Consider the following 21403-nt stretch of genomic DNA (forward strand, 5'->3'; position numbering starts at 1 on the left):
TATCTTTGACACCTGATGACTCTGTGATCATGGAAATCACTTAGCCTTTCTTAACCTCAGTTTCTTCATCTATAAAATGAGGTTAGAATCCAAGGTTTCTAATGCCTCTTCTAGTTATAAAAGTAATAATTTATAATGTGTATAATTTCACGGCTTACACCTAATTCACTTCTGTGCTTACCACCCCATACATATGCATACACACATAGCATACAATGTTTTACACGTAGTAAATGAATAAATGAAGGAATGAATGAAAAGCATTTATTAAGTGTTTTCTATATGACAGGTACTGTGGTAAGTGCTGGGGAGACAAATAGTGAACAGGCATTTAACAAATGCTTACTATGTACAAGGCACTGTTTTAAGTGCTGGAGATACAAAGAAAGGTGAAAACACAACTGTATACATAAGACATATTCAGGATTAGAAAAATGGGATTAATTAGAAATATAATCAGGGTCATCTCAGATGGAATACAAAATACAAATAGCAAAAAAAGATCCTGTTTAGAGGGAGCTTAAATCCTAATGGAGGAGAGACAACATACATAGGACAGCCATATCTAGGGAAGGTGTTTTTGTTCTGGGAAGTCACAGAGTAAAGAGGAGCAAGCCATAGAGGTGTTGACTGGTCTGTCCCTTCCAGAAACAATGGTAATATTAATTTCATTATGGTTCCCAGAGCAAAAGGTAGAAACTGTGAACTGGGTAATTTGTTTCTGGTACTCTCCAACCACCCATATCAGACCCCTCTTCCTCTGTGCTATCCTTGACCTGACCTGCCCCTCCCCTCATCCTCTACACACGTCTTGTGACTTGTTCAGAGGTGCTAGGCAAGTGGTAAGAGGATGACTAAGGCGGATGGCTGTAAGCATGGTTCGGTAGTTGAGAACCCAAGAGATTTATAATGGGCTACCTGAGTTTGCATTCACTGACTCACAAATCAGAGCAGTATGTGACTTTGGGCAGCATAGCCCAAAGCGAGAGTTCCAAAGCTGAGTCCTTAACAATTGTTTGAATAGATGTTTAATGTCCTCCACAAACTGGCTCCAGTCTACTTTCCTAATCTTATTTTATATAAAATCCTTTTCAGGACCCTGTGTTCATCCAGCCTGGACTGCTATCACTCCATCCTCTTACAACATACATTTGTGCAGGCCTGAAATGTTCTCCCTCTTTCTGCTTTCAGACTCCTTACCTGGGTTCAAAGCCTAGCTCAGGGGTTCTCTCCTCTTGATCCCTCCCTGATTCTCACTCCCATCCTTCCCCACAATTATGAGTGCTTTCTTTCTCTTCAACTTAACTTTGTATATAGATGGGTATGTATAAGTTTTATCAGCCCCACCAGTAGAATGTTAACTTCTTTAGGGCAGGAACTATCCTATTTGTCTTTGTATCCCCAGACCTAGCATAGCAGGTAATTTACAAATGTATTCAGTAGGTAATTTACAAATGTTCATTGAATTGTAGTATACAATAAAGGACCACTAGGTGCACAGTGGATAGAACATAGGAGTTGTAGTTAGGAAGACCTGGGTTTGAATTCTGTTTCAGGCATTTACTAGCTGCCTGATGCTGGGCAAGTCATTTAACCTTTGTCTGCTTCAGTTTCTTCATCTGTAAAATGGGGATAATAATATCACCTACCTCCCAGGGTTGCTGTAAAGAAAAATGAGATAATGCTTGTAAAGTGCTTAAAGAACTATATAAATGCAAGCTATTATAAATAAGGTGGGGACTAATTATTGAGGCCTTGAAGGACAGGCAAATGAGTTTAGACTTGAACTGGGCCTATTTTCAACAGTACTAGTACTGGCTTCTTCCTGAAGCATTGAATGAAAATTCTTAAGACATGAAATATAGATGGAAATGGATAACAGTAAGAAAAAAGGAAACGGATGGAGGAAATGGATCTGGATTCAACAGGAAAGATGCTTTTGAATGGCACCAGACAAAACTACGAACTGGGGAATTTGTTTCTGGTATTCTCTGACCACCCTCATCAGACCCCTCTTCCTCTGTGCTGTCCTTGACCTGACCTGCCCCTCCCCTCATCCTCTATACACGTCTTGTGACTTGTTCATATTCTTAGCTAGTAATGAATCAATTTCTGATAAGGTTTTAATAAAGATGTCAGCTAAGGAGCATTCCCAGAGGACATCTGCATTTTTGAAGGGTATGGTGAGAGATCCAAAGATGAGGAAATTGAACTAGCAGTGGACAATAGAGACCCACTTTAGATTCTTGAACAGGGCAGTATCATGAAGATGGTGGTTCAGAATGACTAATACTGGTCTGGACTAGGGTCCAGGGAGACTGCAAGCAGAAAGATCAGTTAGATGTTGAAACAACAAGTCAAGCCAATAAGTCAATAAGCATTAATTAAGTAATTTTTATGAGCCAGGCACTGTGCTAAGTACTGGGGATATAAAGAAAGGCAAAAAATAGTCTCCTCTCCCAAGGAGACAGGAGTGTAATGGGAGGAGAAAACATATACTCAATTAGGTATAAACAAAAGATAGACTGAATAAATTGGAGAAAATCTCAGAGGGAAGGCATTAAGGTCAAGGGAGGTCAGGAATGGCTTCTTGCTGAAGGTTGGACTTGCTGAAACTTGAATGAAGCCAGGAAAACAAGCAGGCAGAGATGAGGAAGGATAGCATCTGACACATGATAATTACTTAACAAATGCTTTATCCATCTCTCTGTCTCTGTTTCTCTTTGTCTCTCTATCTCTATCTTTCTCTGAGATGGAAAAGCCTTCTCCTATGAAGAAGTAACACCTCAGGTGAAGATTCCCATCAAGGTCCAATAGGTGGCAGCAGTGAGAACAGCCCAGTAGGGTACAGGGAGCAGCAGGCGGCTCAAAGACAGAATGAATTACCCAGTGGGGAGCAGGCCAAGCAGAGAGCCACACCCAATGAGAAACCAGCTCAACAAGAGCTTCACAATGATGTCATCAAGAAACAAGGACACTGAAACATCAGAGCCATGACTGGCCCTTACACACCTGTGCCCTAATTGTGTCCCCTCTTTCCACTGATGGTATGTGCATTTGTGGGAGAACGTGTCCCAAATTTATGGAGAAAATATTCTATTGATACTTTCTTTCCTTTTCCTTCCCTTCTCTCTTTTTCCCTTCCTTCACTTCCCCACTTATTGTTACCTCAGTCATTTCTCCATACCTCCACCTCCACCAACTGAGTCTTCCCTTATAACAAAGAATAATAGTTCCAGTATTATTTTTCTTATTTATGTGACTTCATTAAATGCTTTTGTTTTGAACTAATTGCATCCTCTGAGTGTCTAGTAATACTAAATACATCAGTGGGGGCTCATGAGCTATGGTTTTGAATAGATGTAGAACTATAGAATATCTTGAATCTATGACAGCTTTGGGTATTGGAGTGGGCATTATATGGATGGGGTGTGGGGGGGGAGTACACCTATGTGTTACAAGAATAATAATACATACATGATCTGCTTACATTGTTGTGTTAGAACAGGTGGGAGGGTCAGACTGAAGGGTGTAATCACTGAAAAGCCTCTGTGCTTGGGCAAGGAGATTGTGGTACATCTTGGTCACCAGGTCTAGCATATAGGTTCTCCAGATTGTGGGAGTGGAATATGGCCCCTGTCTCTCAGATCAGCATGGAGGTACAATTACCCTAACCTCTTTTAAAAAAAAAAAGTCCTTTTTACAGAGAAGTGAGATCTTCTCCTTTTCCCCAGAGAATAGGATACCTGGCTAACCTACCTCTTAGAATCATTAGAATCCTTCAAAGTTTAGTTTCCATAAATCCTTCCCTGATTCTTTGCTCTTTCTCCCTATTCAGTTATTAGTGCTTTCTCTTTCCTAAGCTTACCTTGTATCACAGACAGACAGGCAATAGGTAGATAGATTAAAAAAAAATTTATTAAACACTGCTAAATACTTGGGATATAAATACATTTTTCAAAAAGTCCCTACCCTCAAAGGGGTGACATTCTAACAGGGGGAGATAACACACAAACAGGAGCTAGAAAGTAGGGTGAGAGGATGCCCAGGGGACCAAAGCCACTGTTGAGGAGGTGGAGGTAGAGAAATTCAGAAAGTGAGGAGTGGTGATATAAGTGAAGTAAACATGGCCTGGGTGCCTTATAAAATGGTAATCAGGGTGGAAGACTCACTGATCAGAATTAAGGGCTATAGGGTGGCAGTATTTCTGGGGTAAGAAGGCTGCTGGCAGATAGACAAATCTGGAAAAGCAAGAGTAGAGCTGGGAGTGAAGATTATGTTTTATTATATTATCTTTGTACATGTTGTATTTTTCCAGTTCCTTGAGAGCAGGAACTGTTTCATTTTTTATCTTTATATTCCTAGCACCTTGTACATTTTTTGTTGCTATTGTTGAACCTATGATTTCATTGGTATAAAGAATGTTCAGTCAAATTGTGCTATCATATAGGTCCATCAATTTCCTGCTATACTTTTACTCTGTTCATTGGGAATGCCTTGCTCATCTCTGCCTTTGCCTGTTGAAATCCTATCTGTCCTTCAAGTCAGTGTTCAGCAGTGAAGAGAGGATAGGACTTAGCAATAGAAGAGTTTGAATATTGCCTCAGACACTTAGTAGCTCTATGATCATAGGACAGATAGGTGACTTAATGTCCCCAAGCCTGTTTCCTCAGCTGTAAAATGAGGATAAAAGTTGTACTATCTGATTCAGAGAGTTGAAGGAAGTACTTTGCAAATACCATATAAATGTAGTTATTATTATGAAATCTTAGCTCAAATGCTACCTACCTCCTTCATGAAGCCTTTCTGGGTTCCCCCATCCTCTTCATCCTCACTAGTCAATAATGATCTTTTCTTAGACCTCAAAGAGCACTTTGTTTATATTTCTAATGCATTTGTATGTATTTTGTATAATAGTTCCTCACTTGTGTAAATAGATTCTGAGCTCAAGAGGGTAGATTTTGTCTACTTTAGTTTTTATATCCCATTACAGGTTAGCACAGTGCTCTACCCCATAGTACGTGCTTAATAAAGGCTTTAAGTGAATTGAATCCAGGCAGCTAGGGTCCTTCATGGCAGACACCTGATAAAACACAGACCAGGACACTGCCAAGGTTATATTTGCTCTAAGGTTAAGTACAGAGAAGAGTGATTAGGAGTTCTGTTTCAGATATGTGAAGGACAGTTGAGATTAAGGTGTGTATGCAAAGTGCTCCCTTGGAGCATGGGAGGCAGGCGTTCCCATGGGTACCATAGGCTCAATGTCTAAAGCACTGTCTGGGACCAGACCAAAGGCACTGTGACCTAGACATCTTCCCCATTCATACCAAAGGGCACCTACTGTAATTCTTTTTGGGGGCTTCCCTGAGGGTTGGAATAGGGGAAATATCAGGTCACCCCCTCCCCCCATACATACACAATAATACTAGTTGACCTTTAGATAGCTCCCATTGTGATGCTCCCCATAATCCTTCTAAAGTAACATGAATACTCTCATTCCCTTTGACAGGAGGAAACGAAGGGTCAGTGCCACTCCAAGGCCAGGGATCTTTTCATTATGTGTACTGCCTCTCACCCTGCCAGGCCCTCGGCGGGCAATGACCTGACTGGGGGAGATCTCTGGGCGGTGTCTGGTCACTGACGCATGTACCCATAGGGTGGGCGGACAGTAGGATCAAGGACAAATGGTTCCTGCATGCAGCTACCTTAGACAGGGACTCAGGTGTCCTGATCCCTGGCAGCGTGTGCATGTGTGTGTGTGTGCGCGCGTGTGAGTGTGTGAACGGCTGCACTGGTGTGACCCAGAGTGTGTGTGCGTGCACCGAGGCTCTAGGCAGCCAAGGTCCCACAGGTGACCGGCCCCCAAGGTGCGCGCTCTCCGGGCTCTCCCGGCTCCCCGTCCCCGGTGCGCAGCCCCGCGCCCAGGCGCGCGCGCGCGTACACGCACGTACCGTGGCACCGCCTTCCCTGCTCGCGCTCCTCGCCGGTTCCTTGAGAGGGAGAGACCTCAGCGGGGCGCGCGCGCGCTCTCTCCGCCGCTGCCCAGCGCGGAGGCTCGCGCCCCTGCTTTAACCAAGGCGCGCTCCCGCACACCCCTTGCCCCTCCCTTCGGGGGGCTCTAGCCGTCTCCCCGCGCACGCGCGCCGCAGGCGGACCCCGCGCGGCCGCCGGGACAGCACGTGCAGGGAGGAGGCGGAGGCGGTGGCGGCTGGCGCGCGCGCGGGGCGGGCGCGGGCGCGGGCGCGCGCCGGGAGCTGCTGGGCTGCGGCGGCGGCGGCGGCGGCGGCGGCGACGGCAGCGACGGTTACTATGGCGGAGTCGTGCGGAGCCTCCTCCTTCCTCCTCCTGGTCTTCCTCCTGCTGGAGGGCGGCGGCGGCGCCGGACCCCGGGGGACCCAGGGTGAGTCCCGGGGAGGGTGGGGAGGGCGAGTGGGGAGAGCGGGCGGGATCCGGGGCGAGGCCTGGAACCGAGGCACCCCGTCCTTCCCTCTCTCTCTCCCTCCGCCCGCCGGGCTCGGCTCGGCCCCGGCGGTCCGGGGAGCCCCGCTCCCTGTGCCCTGCGAGGCGTGGCCGCCGCCTTTCGGGCCTGGCCCGGGGAGCGCTCCAACGCCCTACCCCGAGAGGCCGGGGGTCCCTGCTCTCTTCCCCCAGATCTCCCGGGACCAGAGTCTCCATCGTCCTCCCTACCTGCCCAAGTCCTGGGGAGGGGAATAGCCCTGATCCCCTCCCCCGTTCACCAGGAAACCCCCCCCATTACACACACACACATACACATATACATATCTACATACACATATGTACATACACATACTCGTATACATATACACACGTCCAGGAGATGGTGTTTGAAAGGACCAGGGAGGGCTCGAAATTGAGAAATGTTTCGCACCCCAGAATAGAGAAACGAATTGATGTGTGTTAGAGTTGCTTTCCCCCACCCCAGGGACCCCATTCATTTAATTACTTTGTGGATGCCTTTTATTCGAAACCTTGATAAACATCTAAGATCTACCTTTCGACTCCAAGATTACATAAAGATCCTAGGGGAGGAAGTTCTCCCACTGCCCTTGGCCAAGATTTCCCTCCTCCTCCCCCAAGAAAAAAAAATTAACAAACAAAAACTTACCTTCTATCCCAAACAACCTTATGCCTTCTTGACTGACATCCCCTTCCGCCACCACAGGAGATGGACGTGTTTCAGCAACACTGTCTTGTTCGTGAAGCCCTTTGGTTTGAGAGGCGCCATTGAAATTCTAAAATATTATTTAGTTTAAGGCATAATCGATTCAAATGGTTTTGCTGTAGGGATGGTAGGTGAAGATTTTCTCTGAATTGAAATGGTTATTGAACTGCAGATTTGTCTGGGAGGGATGATCAGGACTCTAGACTAATAACAGAATCTGCTGTTTTGAATTCTCAGCAACCACCCTAACCTTTCAACAATGGAATATAAACTGTGTGTGTGTATGTATTTGCTAACACTATTTTTCCACTAAAGATGACAGTCTTGGCTTTCTTAAATAATCCAATCAAACAAGAAAGGGATCATTGCACTTGGAGTGTTAAAAGCAATTTTATTATCTTTAGCTTTGGTGTGTGGTCTTGCTGGTAACTGGTGTGTTCATTCGGTCTTTGTTCACTTCACTAGTGCTTCTGTTCAGTGTTTCTGTTTCAGTGTTCTGTGTTTTCTTCCTTATTGCTGTATGGTATAGGCAACTACTCCGTGTAGTATGATTCTTGAACACAGTGTAAAGGTGTGTGAACAGAAACTGACAGCATTTGTGGTGAAATGATGACTTCCATGAATAAGGAGGTTTCATGGGGGTGGGGTGGGAGGTAGTTACAATGGACCGTGTTTCTGGAAGATATAATGTTATTAAGAAAAAGCTTGATTTAACCTCTGGTTTGCTTGTTCGGATATTATGAATAACTCCTTAATTTTCTTTCACGAGAATTTTTACTGTATTCCTACTGTGTCAAATATTGTAACAAGCCTTTCCTTGGTGTCTTTTTTAATGTCTGTTTTGGAAAGTCTGAGTAAAAGAAAGTACCTACCTAAAATGTTTAATTGATAATCCAGCTTGTTCTGAATGAGCCAGTTTTTTCCTTAACCTTTCCTAAAAAGAATCTCCGATAAGGGAGGGGAGGGGGTTGGGCAGGATTTAGTTTCTTTTTTTAATTAGAAAATGGGTTGTATGTCCAGCAGATATTCTCCAAGGTCTTAAAACTTCTTGGCCAGACACTACAATTTTTTCCGGGACACATCTAGTTACCCGCAGTAAATGCACCGGAAACCACTGTTGCAAAAGGATTAGAGTAGAACGTCAGTTCTGGGAAAGCAAACTGTGGGCCAGGGGGTGACAACTAGTTGAATCTTTTCTCCTGTGTAGATCCATCATATATTTATTTTATCTGTATTGAATGGGCTAGAAATAGAGCAGGGTAGCTCTAAAGCATTTTCAGACCTTGCCTCGGACCCTGTAACAGAAGAATGAGTAGTGTGGGAGGATGTCCATTTAATAAAGAGAGAGGCTTGTGGGGCACTGGGACCTTTGTGCCTTAATAAAATGCTGACAGTGGGAAGGGGAAGGAGTTTGTACCCCGATAAAGTTGTGGCATAGAACCCATTTGATTAGGAATACTATGCTTTTTCAGATTCATCTGTGGATTTCACAATTCAGTGCAGTAGTGTTTAAAAATATGAAATTATTTGATTTAGAATAGAAAAGAGTACTCATTTCTCAAGATCAGCAGAAACCTTGGTAGTAGCGATACTAGAAATTCTGATAGGAAGATAATGAAATTTAGAGGAACATATTTAAGATCTCATTTGAATCCAGATGTCCACTGAGCAAAATAATATACCCAGTCTAAGTGGGTTCTTACAACAGAGAATAAGTGAATCTTGTCTGTCTCCATGACTTTTAGCTGTCCAAAAAGGCTTATGGAAGACATGTATTAGTTGGAACTTGGTGTGGGTAGACATTTGCAATACCACAACTTTGCTCCCTCACAGGTTGTCCTTGCGCAAGTTTAACCTCTTTGTACCTCAGTTTTTCTTTCTATATTGTAAAGGAAATGATACATGCTGTTCTTTTTGGGACATTTGTGAGACTGAATTACTGATATCCAGTTGGCTGGGTATTTTTAGATACAGTTTCTGTACTTATGTGAATAAGCAATGTTGGGTTACTTTTTATCTTATCAGGGCAGAATAACTGCTTTGTGATTGAAGGAAATACCATGTGTCACAGTGTTATTTCTTTTTATTTATGCATTTTGGCAGGCTACTTTCAGATTCTTTCAAGTTAATCTCTGCCTCAGAGGACAGGTCTTTAACATTTATACAATTAACAGTGTACCTGGGCCATCTGAGATTCTGGAGGGAGTGACCTGCTTAACTTTATTGGTTTGGCACCACATTATTTATTATGCAACTCTGGGTATGTTTATGGCACTATGTAAATGTTACATAAGAACATACAGCCTTAGATTTGGGCCAGTTGGTCACTCAACAAGAGTAGGTTAGACTGAGAACTTCATCTTAAAAAGTTCCTTGGAATGTCAGAGACAAGGGTGTGATTAAAACTACTCCTTTCATGGGAATTTTTATTGTGTCTTTACTGTGTCAAAGATTTTAATAAATCTTTACCTGATGATTCAGTATAATGTATTTAAAGTAGAAGGGACTTTAGAAGTGGTCTAGTCCAGGGGTGGGAAGCCTGCGGCCTGGGCCACACGTGGCCTCGAGGCCCCACCCCTGTCAAATCCCTTCATTTTACTTATGGAGAAAATGAAGCCTAGAGAGGTTATGCCCAGGGTCACATATGTACTAAGTGACAAAGCAGGGATTTGTCTCAATTTTCTTCATTTTCAATCTTGGCACTCTGTTTAACCAATTCAACTTTATACTGTCTTCTGTCCTTGAATTCCTTGCCCCCATTGTCCTGTATTGCTGCTCATCCTTTTCCAAACCCCAAACCTGGATTCCCCTCACCATTTCTCATTTTTAGTTCTACTCCATGCTGCTGATGACTGCTGGCCGGAAATCCCACATCCCAGATGCCTGAATCCACTGCAAGTTTATTTTATCTAATCTCACTTGGGCCCTCATTGCCTACAGGGCAAACCTTTAAATTATCTCCGATTCACCTTTTATCACAGTCCTGAGATCTGTTCCAGGCCTTTCCTTCTTCTCTCAAACTATTTACATCACCCCTTTCCACTCTCCAGGGAGGACCTCATACTTAACCAAGAAAATGAAGGCCATCCTTCATGAGCTCCCTCTTGCTATCAGTTCTACATCTCATATCCTTCATCACTCCCCATTGTCTTAGAAAGAGGTGAATCTTCTGCTTGCCAAGACCAGACTTTCTTCTTATTCCCTAGATTTTCATCCCTTCCTTTCTCCTCCAAGAACTTGCTCTGTCAATCATCTCTTCCAATCTCTCCAATCATCAGTCACTCATTATCCGCTGGCTCCTTAACTATTACCAACAAACATGCCCATCATAAAAAACAAATAGACAAACAACCCTTCATTTGATGCTGCTATCACTTCAAGCTTTTAGTCCTATGTATCTTCCCTTTCCCTGCCAAGTTCCTAGCAAAAGCTCTCTTCGTGGGGCAGCTAGGTGGCACAGTAGATAGAGCACCAACCCTGAAGTCAGGAAGACCTGAGTTCAAATCTGGCCTCGGACCAAACACTTGACACTTACTAACTGTGTGACCCTGGGCAAGTCACTTAACCCCAGTTGCCTAAAAAATAAGCTCTCTTCACCCTTTGCCTTCACATTCTTACATTCCTCTTTCTTGTCAATCTCTAAGCTAACTTCTGACCCTACCTTACCACTTGACTGAAATTGTTCTTTCCAAAAATCTCTTAATTGCTTTATTCAATGTTTTTTTCTTAAAATTTTATCCTTCTTGACTGTTCTACTGACCACCCCCTGCTCAGGGATACTTTCTGTTCCCTGGATTTCCATGACATTCCTCTCTCTTCTGCTTCTCCTCCTGTATATTTGACCACTCCTTCATCTCCTTTGCTGGATCATCATCATCTATGTTCTATGCTCTATTTTTTTGGTGTATCCTATGCTTCTGTCTTGGGCTTTCTTTTCTATATTCTCTGGGTAATCTTTATCAGTTCCCTTGGATTCAGTTATCTTTATGCAGATGACTCAATTCTACATATTCAGCCTCATCTGTCTTCTGAGCTCTAAATCACCAATTACCTGTTGGATATCTCTAACTGGATGACCCATAGACATTACCCAAAAAAGAACTCATTATCTTTCCCTTAAAACACACTCCTCCTAACTAACTCCTTGTTTCTCTTGAGGACAGGACCATCCTTATAGTCACCCAGTTTCACAAACTTAGAGTCATCCTTGGTTCTTCTCTCTCTTCCTAACCCTCCCCACCCCCCATCTCCACATTCAAACGCATGTAAAGTCTGTTTTCTACCTCCACAATTTCACTCTCATTTGTCTTCTCACATAGCGCCACTCTAGTTAAGGTCCTTATTTCTTCTTGATTCCTGCAGTAGTCTTCTAATTGTTTTCACTGTTCCAATTTCTAACTTCTTCTATCTGGTATTTTCAGGGACTGCCTCCCATGCCAGGAAGGAACACTCGTCCTCCTCCTCTCTGCTTCCTTGGCTTCCTTCAAATCTCAGCTGAAGTCCCACTTTCTGCAAGAGACCCTTCCTGGTCCTCCTTAATCCCTCTGTTGATTATTTCCAATTTATCCCGTGTGTGGGGGGGTGTGTGTATGTGTATGTATATAGTATGTACATACTTGTTTGCATGTTGTTTTCCCCCTTTGGATTGTGAGCTTCTTGTGATCAGGGGCTGTTTTTTGCCTTTCTTTATGTCATCAATGCTTAGCACAGCACCTGGCACATAGCAGATGCTTCATAGAGAGCTTCCAAACAGTATTCCTATTTGACCATTGCTTCCCTGCTCATTAAGCTTTAGTGGCTCCCTATTGCCTCTGCCATAATATATGAACTGACAATCTGGCTCCATCCTGTTTTTCGAATTACTTCCCTCACATATTTTGTTCCAGCCAAACTGTTCGACTTGATGTTCCCCATACATGACATTCCATCTCCTGCCTCTTTGCCCTTCACCTAGTGGAATTCCTAGCTCCAGGCAAGGCTCAGCCCCAGTGCCACCTCTGACACTCTGATTGGAGGCCTTTACTGGCTGCAGTCAGGGCTTCCTGCCTTCCCATCCCATCCCTGAAATTACTTTGTGTTTACTTCATATAGATTTTGAATTTGGTCTGTATATGTTCTTTCCTCACTAGAATGTAAGTTTCCTGGGGAAGGAGACTGTGTCTGCATTCCCAGTGCCTGGTCCAGTATTTGAGTCCTAGGAAGCACTTAATAAATGCTCAATGACTGGAAATTGAATGGCATTCTTTTGAAAATCTTTTTTGAGAGACTGTGACTTTTGGTGGGCTATGATATTATAGTGGGGCTAATTCCATCCCAGGGAGCTCATTGCATCCCTTACTGCTATCACATAAATCAGTGACTTGATGAGATCTGCTACTGCTGCTGCTACTGCTGGAGAGGCTTGTCAGTTTGAATTGCATTTCATGGCAGTCTGTTCTTAGGAGTAACTCTAGTTCATGCTTCTCGCTACCTACTTTATTTAGTCCTAAGGTGAAGTAGAGCCTAAGCTAACACTAAGGTTCATCCCTTTGTGTTATAATTTCATCTTTAAAATTTGTCCTTTACTATTTATGGATGCAGTCTCTACTTGGAATACTCATCTTGGAATCTCACCCTTGTTTGGACTTGTGTGCATTTTTGTTGTTGTTGTTTTTTTTTTTTTTTTTGTAAGATGGAATTTATGTAAGATGATTTTATCTCATTTCTTTCTGTAGTTTTAAAAAGTATCCTAAAGCCTTTCTTCTCATCAATCTCATTCTTATTGACAGTAATAGTGCTGCAGGGATCTTCACCCAGTCTAGGCAGAGCTAATGGGGAACAGTGAAACCTTTAAAATAGTCAATACCTTCAGAGATAGAAGAAGAGTAGCGTTCACTCCCAATCACTCCATGGAATATTCCCAGGATCTTCTTCATGGTACTGTGCTAATGCCTTTTCTTAATTTTTGCTTTCTTCAGTATGTTGACTGAAGACATGGTTTACAAAAATCTTTCTGAGATTTCTTCTAATTTAGGCTTGGTGCTTGTATATAGTGGAGAAAACCTTATAATGGGGGTCAGGACATCTATGTTATAGTAGGTACTGACTTACCTTATGACCTCAGGCACTTCCCTCTCATTGGACCTTAGTTTCCTCAGCTATAAAGTGAAGATATTGGACCAAGTGACCCCTAAGGTTCCTTTCAGCCTTAATATTCCCTGAGCCTTGTAAATGCCGTCTTTCCAGTTTTCTTTCTACCTGCAGATTTCTCTATACTTCCCATTTGATCTTTTGTAAACAAAAAGCACAGTATAAGAGTTTGCTGAACTTCTTGTGCTAAAACATCAGCCAGAACTTGATTTAGCCCTGAAACATCCATCTTAGGGTATTATCCTAGAATCTGCCCTTTTTCTTACACATTTTCCCTCCTGGGCAGTCTCCTTGGGTTTGCATATAGTCCCTTTTTGCCTCTTAACAGTTTTCTCTCAGCCACATTCCCTTACCACCAGTTGCTTTGCTGGATGCTTAGAGCTTAACATAGTGAAAATTGCTTAACCCTTTGCTTGTATCATCAAACCAAACCTCATCCAATCTGAAGTCACAGATAAGCCAATCCTCCTATTCACTTAACTCCTCTCTACCTGTTTCCTCATCTGTAAAACAAGAGTCATAGAATCTCTCCTACCAACCTCTGATGATTATAGGAGCTACAGAAAAATAGAACTGAAGCCCATTCTCTCTGTGATGAATTAATAAGTGAAAAGAAGTCATTTGACCCCAGGTTTTATATATTTGCCATTCTCATCCCTTTCCTTTTCCATTACCCTAAATCTTTTGGGGATACTTTGAGGGGAGGATTATATTGGTGATTAGGGAGTGAATATTTTAAGTTGAGAAGAAGGTTGGCGTAATGGACTTGAGTCAGGAGTACCTGAGCTTGAAACAGACATTTAGTAACTGTGTCAAGTTAACCAACATTTATTCAGCACTTACTATGGCACTGTGGGGCAGCTAGTTTGGTGAAGTGGTGCACTGGGCTGGGAATCCGGAAGACTCATCTTCCTGAGTTTGAACTTGGCCTCAGACACTTACTAGCTATGTGACCCTGGGCAGGTCACTTGACCCTGCTTGCCTCAGTTCCTCATCTACAAAATGAACAGGAGAAGGAAATGACAATCTGCTCCAATATCTTTGCCAAGAAAACCCCAAAATGGACACTACTGAAGTGATTGAACAACAACAACAACAACAAAAAAGCATCGGGCTAAAGCTGGGAATACAAAGAGAGGCAAAAACAGTTCCTGCCCTCGAGGGATTTACATTTTAATGGGAGAGATGGTCATCAGTCATCTGTGGGCTCCAAAGGCCCAGAGAGTCTGTATAACCGATCTGACCGTGGGCAAGCCACTTAACAGCTCTAAGCCTGTTTCCACTTCTGTAAAATGGGAATAACAGTATCTACTTCACAGACTTGTTGTAAAGATTAATTAAGATGATGTACATAAAGCACTAAGTGCTATATAAATATGATCTAATATTATTAGATTGGTTAAATTCTTAATTGAGTCATAGTCAAGGGAGTTGAAGGGTGTTTCAGCTAAAATCTATGGTATATCTAGGTACTAAGTCTCCTGTGAGCACTTATTAATTATCTGTGCATGCATTTGCATATTTTAAGCTAGAGATTTTATAATAGTAAATTGTTGTTGTTGTTCAGTGGAGTCCAACTCTTCATGGCCCCATGGACCATAGTATGGCAGGCCCATCCATCCTCCATTATCTCCTGAAGTTTATAAAAGTTCATGTTCATTGTGTCCATGACAATATCAGTCCATCCCATCCTCTGCCATCCCCTTTTCCTTTTGCCTTCAATCTTTCCCAACATCAGGGTCTTTTCCAGTGAGTCCTGTCTTCTCATTATGTGGCCAAAGTATTTAAGCTTCAGCTTCAGTTTTTGACCTTCCAGTTAATAGTCTTAATTAATTTCTTTGAGTATTGACTGATCTCATTGCTGTCCAAGGGACTTTCAAAGATCTTCTCCATCCCCACAACTCAAAAGCATCAATTCTGCAATGCTTAGCTTTCCTTATAGACCAAGCCATTTTAAATAAGTTAATTCATTCAGTTAATCAAGTTTACCCTATAATGCAGAATTCCTTCTATAAAAGAAACATAAGTTGTCCCTGCCCACCAAGAGCTTGAAATCAGCATGTTTTTCTGCTCCTTGGTTGATGAAAAAGCTAAAGAAACCTGTATAATTCGGTTATAGCTCAGTGTTCTTTACCCTCTTCTTCCTTACAAAACATCCAGTCCTTATAAAAACCAGTTGTTGCATGAGTACATTTTAAAGAAAGCATATACTATCTTAGAATATTCTTTGAGAGAATTTGAAAGTAGATCAAAGCCAGGTTACTATAAACCACACCTGGGAAGTAGAAATCATTTTGTTGTACAGACTCTTACTTTGAATGGTGTTTGCTATGTTGAGATCTTACCTATCATAATATGTTCCAACTTTCTCTAACACAAGTTTTCAGATCCATCTTTCTCTACTTACCAGCAGTTAACCAACTGTTACCTTCCCCCCTCCCCTTCCCCAGCTCACAACATCTCTCACTTTAATTTCCATTCCTTCAGGTATAACATCACATTTGTACTGCTGCATTTTTAGTTTCACCTCTATTCACCTTTAATATTTTGCCCACCAGTCCCTCTAATATTCTGCTGAAGTCCTCCTTTTGAGCCACTTTGAACAGGATAGCCATCTCTTCTTCCTAAATTACTTCTCTTCTTTTAGTCTGTTTATCTATTTATTTTGCTCCAACTGTCCTATTTAGCATAGTATCAGATAATAGATACTTAATATTTGTTGCATTTATTAAGCCATATCAGTTTTCTTCCCACCAAAGGAACCTAACCTAGGCCCTTTTCTTTCTCAAAACTGCTTCCCCACTGTCTCTAAAATACTTATGCCTAGTACAGTAAGTAGGTCAGGAAGAAGATACCTTTCGTAAGCTCCAATGTCAAATAACTATTGTTGCCCTGATAGACCAGACAAAATAAAAGCTGCACAGAGGTTTACTATAGAAAAAAAAAAGAAAGTATTCTTTGTATTTTGTTTTACTAGGGAATAAAGTAAAGGATGGTTGTTTCCTTCCCTTTACCTCACTCACCCCCTTCCTAGTGCTTGGTCTGTAATGGATAGTTTATTAAATATAATGGCTGTGTTGATGATCCTGGAAAGACTGGGGATATTCCCTCCTAATGATTCATTCCATTCCTGTTCCACCATGCCACTCAACTGCCCAGGCAGCCACAGGGACCCTTCATAGTGACCGTTCTACTCTCAGTCATAGATTAAGTTGCACTGACAGTTCTCCTTAGCATAAATGCCGAGCATTTATTTGGGGAAAGAACAAAGCTTTCATTCTGTAGACCTGAGGTTTAAGGTTGAACTTGTTTAAACAACTCTCTAGGGTTGGGTTTGTTTCCAAGCAAAATGTCAGAAAGGTAGTGTGTAGAAGGGATGCAGTGCTGAACTGGCTTCTCTGACACCTTCCCTTTCATGTAAACCCCATTTCTAGACCCTGTTTCTGGATAGGAGAAACTAAAGAGCCAGCTTGTCAAGTTCTTATTGTCAAAACTGGTTTTCCCTTACTGTTCAGCTTACTTTATTAAGTTGACTGTATTTTTCTTAAATGCTCTTAAGCCAAAGCAGGGATATATCTTTGTTGGTTCGTGAAAATCCTATCAGATTTTGGATTTCCAAGATATTACCAATTACAAACTCATAGCTTGACTGTGAGACATCTTGTATCAGTCTCAAGGAGCTGTTGATTTTTTCTTTTTAGTCCTATTTGGTGATTCTAGTGGAAGAGGAAAGATAATTTAGAAACCACAGATAAAGGAGAGGTAATTTCTTTTCTACTTTTGATTGCCAAACTTTATTGCTATAAGAATTTCCTACTCGTAACTCTTAGCCTTAGTATAGAATAGTACCAGTTTTTTAAAAATACTTGGAATTCAGGAGACAAATGAAAAGACCATTTAGCTTAAAATCAAAAGATTCAGATTTACACTGTGCTACTTACTAGCACTTTGGCCATAGGCAAGTTGTTTAATCTCTCAGGGCTTCCATTTCCTCATCTGTAAACTGGATAATACTTCAAATTGTTATGAGGAAAGTGCTTTGTAAAACTTTAAAGTACTATATAAATGTGAGTTGTTATTATTATTACATTAGCGGTTTTGTGCAGAAGAGCCAAACATCACCAACCTGAATTCATGATTGCAGGACTGTAGTTTTCCAGTCTTCTATTTCTCAGCATAGCCACTTTTTTTTTTTGGTAGAAATTCTAGCATTTGTCTAGGCCATTCCTATTAACAAAGGCTTATGCACTTGTCAGTTCTCCTAACTGAGCAATATCAGTTTTGGAAACCTAAGGAATAGAATGGATGAATTAGTGTACCTGGCAGCAAGTGACAATTTTCATGTAATTGTTTTCTGGTATACTTGGTCGACTAATCAGTAACTTATAGGCTGTATAGGAAGGCTAGAGATAGACAGATAGGAAATATAGCCCAGAACAACACCAAAAATAATGGAATTAAAATCATTACCAAAGTACTATAGATGATATGCATAGTAATTCTATAATTTTATGATACAAATATGCTAGTAGGGTTATGCTACAGACCACCTAGCTAGGATAGTGAGATTAAGGTGGAAATGTTAAATGGGATTGTGGAAGCTATAGAATTAGTCCTGGCAGTAGTAATTGGGGACTTCAGTTGTCTAAATATAATTTGGCAGAATTGGAACAAACTGTAGACCTAAGATTTTTGAATACAGAGTTGCTAGTTTTAGAACCCATAAGGAGTAGAAATATACCAAACTTGATTCTAAGTAATGAAGAAGAACTGGTACAGAGAGTCATTATGACTGATTCAGAAAAGAGAAAGCACAGTATTTACCAGACCACCTAAAAATGTCTTATTAGAAGGCCAGAATAAATGTGTACCAAAGATCAAAATGACCTGGTTGAAGGGAGAGGGGGCAGATACAGTACTGAAGGAGAGGTAGAGAGTAAAAAAGGTTCTTGCAAAGGAAATTGCATCCTTCCAAAAATGGAAGGCTCTTTTTTTGAGGCACCTGGGAAGCCAAGAAAGATTATGAGACATATATCCTGCAAGGAATTCCAAAGCAACTAATCAGGTTATCTTAAAATATACCAGAGGGAAGGGAATCACTTTAGAGAATCAGTGGAACCACTTGGTGATCATAGTACAAAAGGTGCTTTCAGAGATGGAAAAGAAATCAGAAAACTTGCTTCAATGCCACACCCATATTATCCCCTGATACATACAGGTTGGAGCCACTAGACTAAACGGTGTTAAATGCACAGGATTCTCTAGATCTAATCGATAGAATAGATTTAAATAAATTATTGCATCCTCCCTAGAGTTTCAAAGGAACACAAGGGTAAAATTGTAGAGCAGTATCAAAGTGTGTAACCTGTTGCTATAAATGCAAGGTTAGCCAGCCTAGCTGAAGTAACAGGGCATCCTGAGGGAAAGAAAAGAGGCAGCATATGCCAGGCAAGTCAAACCACTACTACCACTGTGACCACCATCTCCCATTGGATGCTCATGAAGACAGTCCAGGTCCATGAACCCAGGAGCCCTGGAAATAGTGACATTAAATAATGACATAAAAGAAGAGGTATTAACATCCACTTTGCTGCTGTACCTTAAGGACCATGAGACTTTTCCATCAGACTTGCAGCTGAAGCCTTCCACATATGTTGTCTCCTCCATTAGAATTTGAATTTCTTGAGTGCAAGGACTGTCTTATTTTTCTATTTGTATCTCCAGTACTTAGTACAGTGCTTTGGACATTATAAACACTTAATAAATGATTTTATTCATTTATTTATTCATTTAAATAGCTGCTCTGCCAATGAACTGGTAGATTTTCTGTTCATTGGGAATGCTTGAAAGCCTTCTATTTCATTAAATGTCCGTTTCTCCTCCCTGTAGAATTATACTCAGTTTTGCTGGTCAGGTTATTCTTGGTTGTAATCCTAGATTCTTTGCCTTTCAGAATATCATATTCCAAGCCTTCCTTTTCTTTATAGTAGTGGCTGCTAAATCTTGTGTGATCCTGACTGTGGCCTCCTTGAAATTCTTTCTTTCTGGCCGCTTGCAGTATTTTTTCTTTGACCTGAGAACCCTGGATTTTGTCTATAATGTTTCTTGGAGTTTTCATTTTGGGGTTTATTTCAGAAGGTGACTAGTGTATTCCTTTGATTTCTACTTTGCTCTTTGGTTCTAAGATATCTTAGCAGTTTCCCTTTATAATTTCTTGAAATATGATGTCAAGACACATTCTCTTTCTCTTGCTGTCACTCTTGCTCTTGCTTGCTGTCTCTCACTCTCATTACTGAGTTTCAATGGACTATCATCCAGTAATTCTTAAGTGATTTCACCTCTATCTATTTTCCAGGTCACTTATTTTTCCTATATTTTACATTTTCTTCTATTTTTTTTCAGTCTTTTGGCATGAAGTTAGTAGTTTTTGTTTGACCAGTTCTAATTTTCAGGGAGTTATTTCCTTCAATAAAATTTTGTGACTTTTTTACCAAGTTAATTTCCTTTTCATATCTTTCTTCAGTAGCTCTCATGTGGTTTTTAAAATAATTTGTAGTGCCTTTAACTTTTCTAGGAATTCTTTTTGCACTTGTGTCTAATCTGCATTTTTCCTTTGAGGCTTTGCTTATGGATGTATTCATTATCTTTTTTCTGTGTTTGAGTCTTGAGCTTCCTCTCACCACAGTAGCTTTTTATGGTTGTGTTCTTTTTTTTTTGTTTATTCATTCTTCTAGCCTGCTTCTTGACTTTGGACCTTATGTTAGTGTGAGCTCTGCTCACTTCTAGAGGGGATGTCTGGGCTAAGCATCTGCTCTTTTATGTCTTTATCCTGCTTTCACAGCTCAGTCTGAGGACCTGCAAATTTTCACTACTTCCAAAAGCAGTGTGATCTGGGAAGAGGTCCGTTCACTGCCCTCCTGGTCTGAGTTCTGCAAGTTGCGTCTGTTGGCTTGTATATCAGCTTCCTGTTGTTTCTAAGATAAAATACAAACACCTCTGTTTGGCATTTAAGGCCTTTCACATCTGGCTCTCAAGACATAGCTCACATTACTCCTGTTCATGCCATTATGTTACTGATGAACTGACCTACTTGCTGTTCCTGGTACTCAATTCCTGGTATTCCATTTCTCACCTTGGTTCTTTTACCATGCCTAGAATGTTCTTACTCCTGTCTTTGTCTTATAAAATTGCTAAATTCCTTCAAAATGCAGCTTAGGTTCCACATTCTTTGGGAAGTTTTTCTTGTTCTAGTTTTTTTAGTGCTCTTCTCCATCCCCCAAAACTATGTTGTTTTTCACTAGTACAGTGCATCCCTTGAACATACCTTCCTTTTCTGCCTTCTTATCCTGAGTACCTACATAGTTCCTAGCACGTGGTAGGCCCTCAGTAAATCTTTCTTATTGTCTAGAGATGTGGTCATGGTCTCTAAAAATCATAAAAGGCATGGATAAGATTATTTTTTTGTGTGTCCTAAATCTTAGAATGTGAAAATTAGAGGAACTCCTTTCAAACTTGAAATACATTTAGGGCAAATAAATCTAACCCTCTCAAATGACATTATCTACTATGTTATACAACAGGTCATAAATTTCTTAAAAAAAAAAAAAAAAAGAACCCCTAAATAAGAGATGTAGTGGAGAGAGCTTTGAATTTAGAGTCAAAGGACCTGAGTTCCAATTCCAGCTCTTCCATTTATGATCTGGGTAACCTTGGGCAAATCAGTGAACCTCTCTAGGCCTCAAGATTCCTTATGTGTAAAATGTGGGAGTTCGATTGGGTGATTTCTGAGGGCCCTTCTGGATCTAGATCCGTGATCTTTGATAGACTGCAGGTGTTAATACTGGAGTTTCAAAAAGTCATAGGTTGATTGTTTGGTAAACATGGTAAACTTGAAAGTTTTGAGACTATCTCTAATCTTTTGGAATTGATGTAAGGGAAAAGCACTCATGTCCTTTATGCCTGTTTCAAAGATAGGTTACTACTGAATTTGAATGGACTGTGCCTCTAAGCTTGGTAATGCTCATGAATTTCAAATCAAGCAACCGAAATGATAGATTTCCTCCTAGTGTATGTTTCCTCCTAGTGTTGGTA

At 41.2% G+C, this 21403-nt stretch overlaps 1 protein-coding gene across 1 annotated transcript in view; it reads left to right on the forward strand.

Annotated features, from left to right (window-relative positions):
* Positions 1 to 6295: 6295 nt before the first annotated feature.
* The window catches only part of ACVR1B (activin A receptor type 1B), a 42787-nt gene continuing 27679 nt past the window's right edge, over positions 6296 to 21403 (forward strand). Inside the window, exon 1 of the mRNA XM_027844366.1 lies at positions 6296 to 6400. Within this exon, the coding sequence (XP_027700167.1) occupies positions 6310 to 6400 (91 nt within the window). The 5' untranslated portion in view covers positions 6296 to 6309. The remainder of the gene's footprint in view (positions 6401 to 21403) is intronic.

This window comes from Vombatus ursinus, unplaced genomic scaffold (assembly GCF_900497805.2).
Source record: "Vombatus ursinus unplaced genomic scaffold, bare-nosed wombat genome assembly UNPS02014941.1, whole genome shotgun sequence".
NCBI lineage: Eukaryota > Metazoa > Chordata > Mammalia > Diprotodontia > Vombatidae > Vombatus > Vombatus ursinus.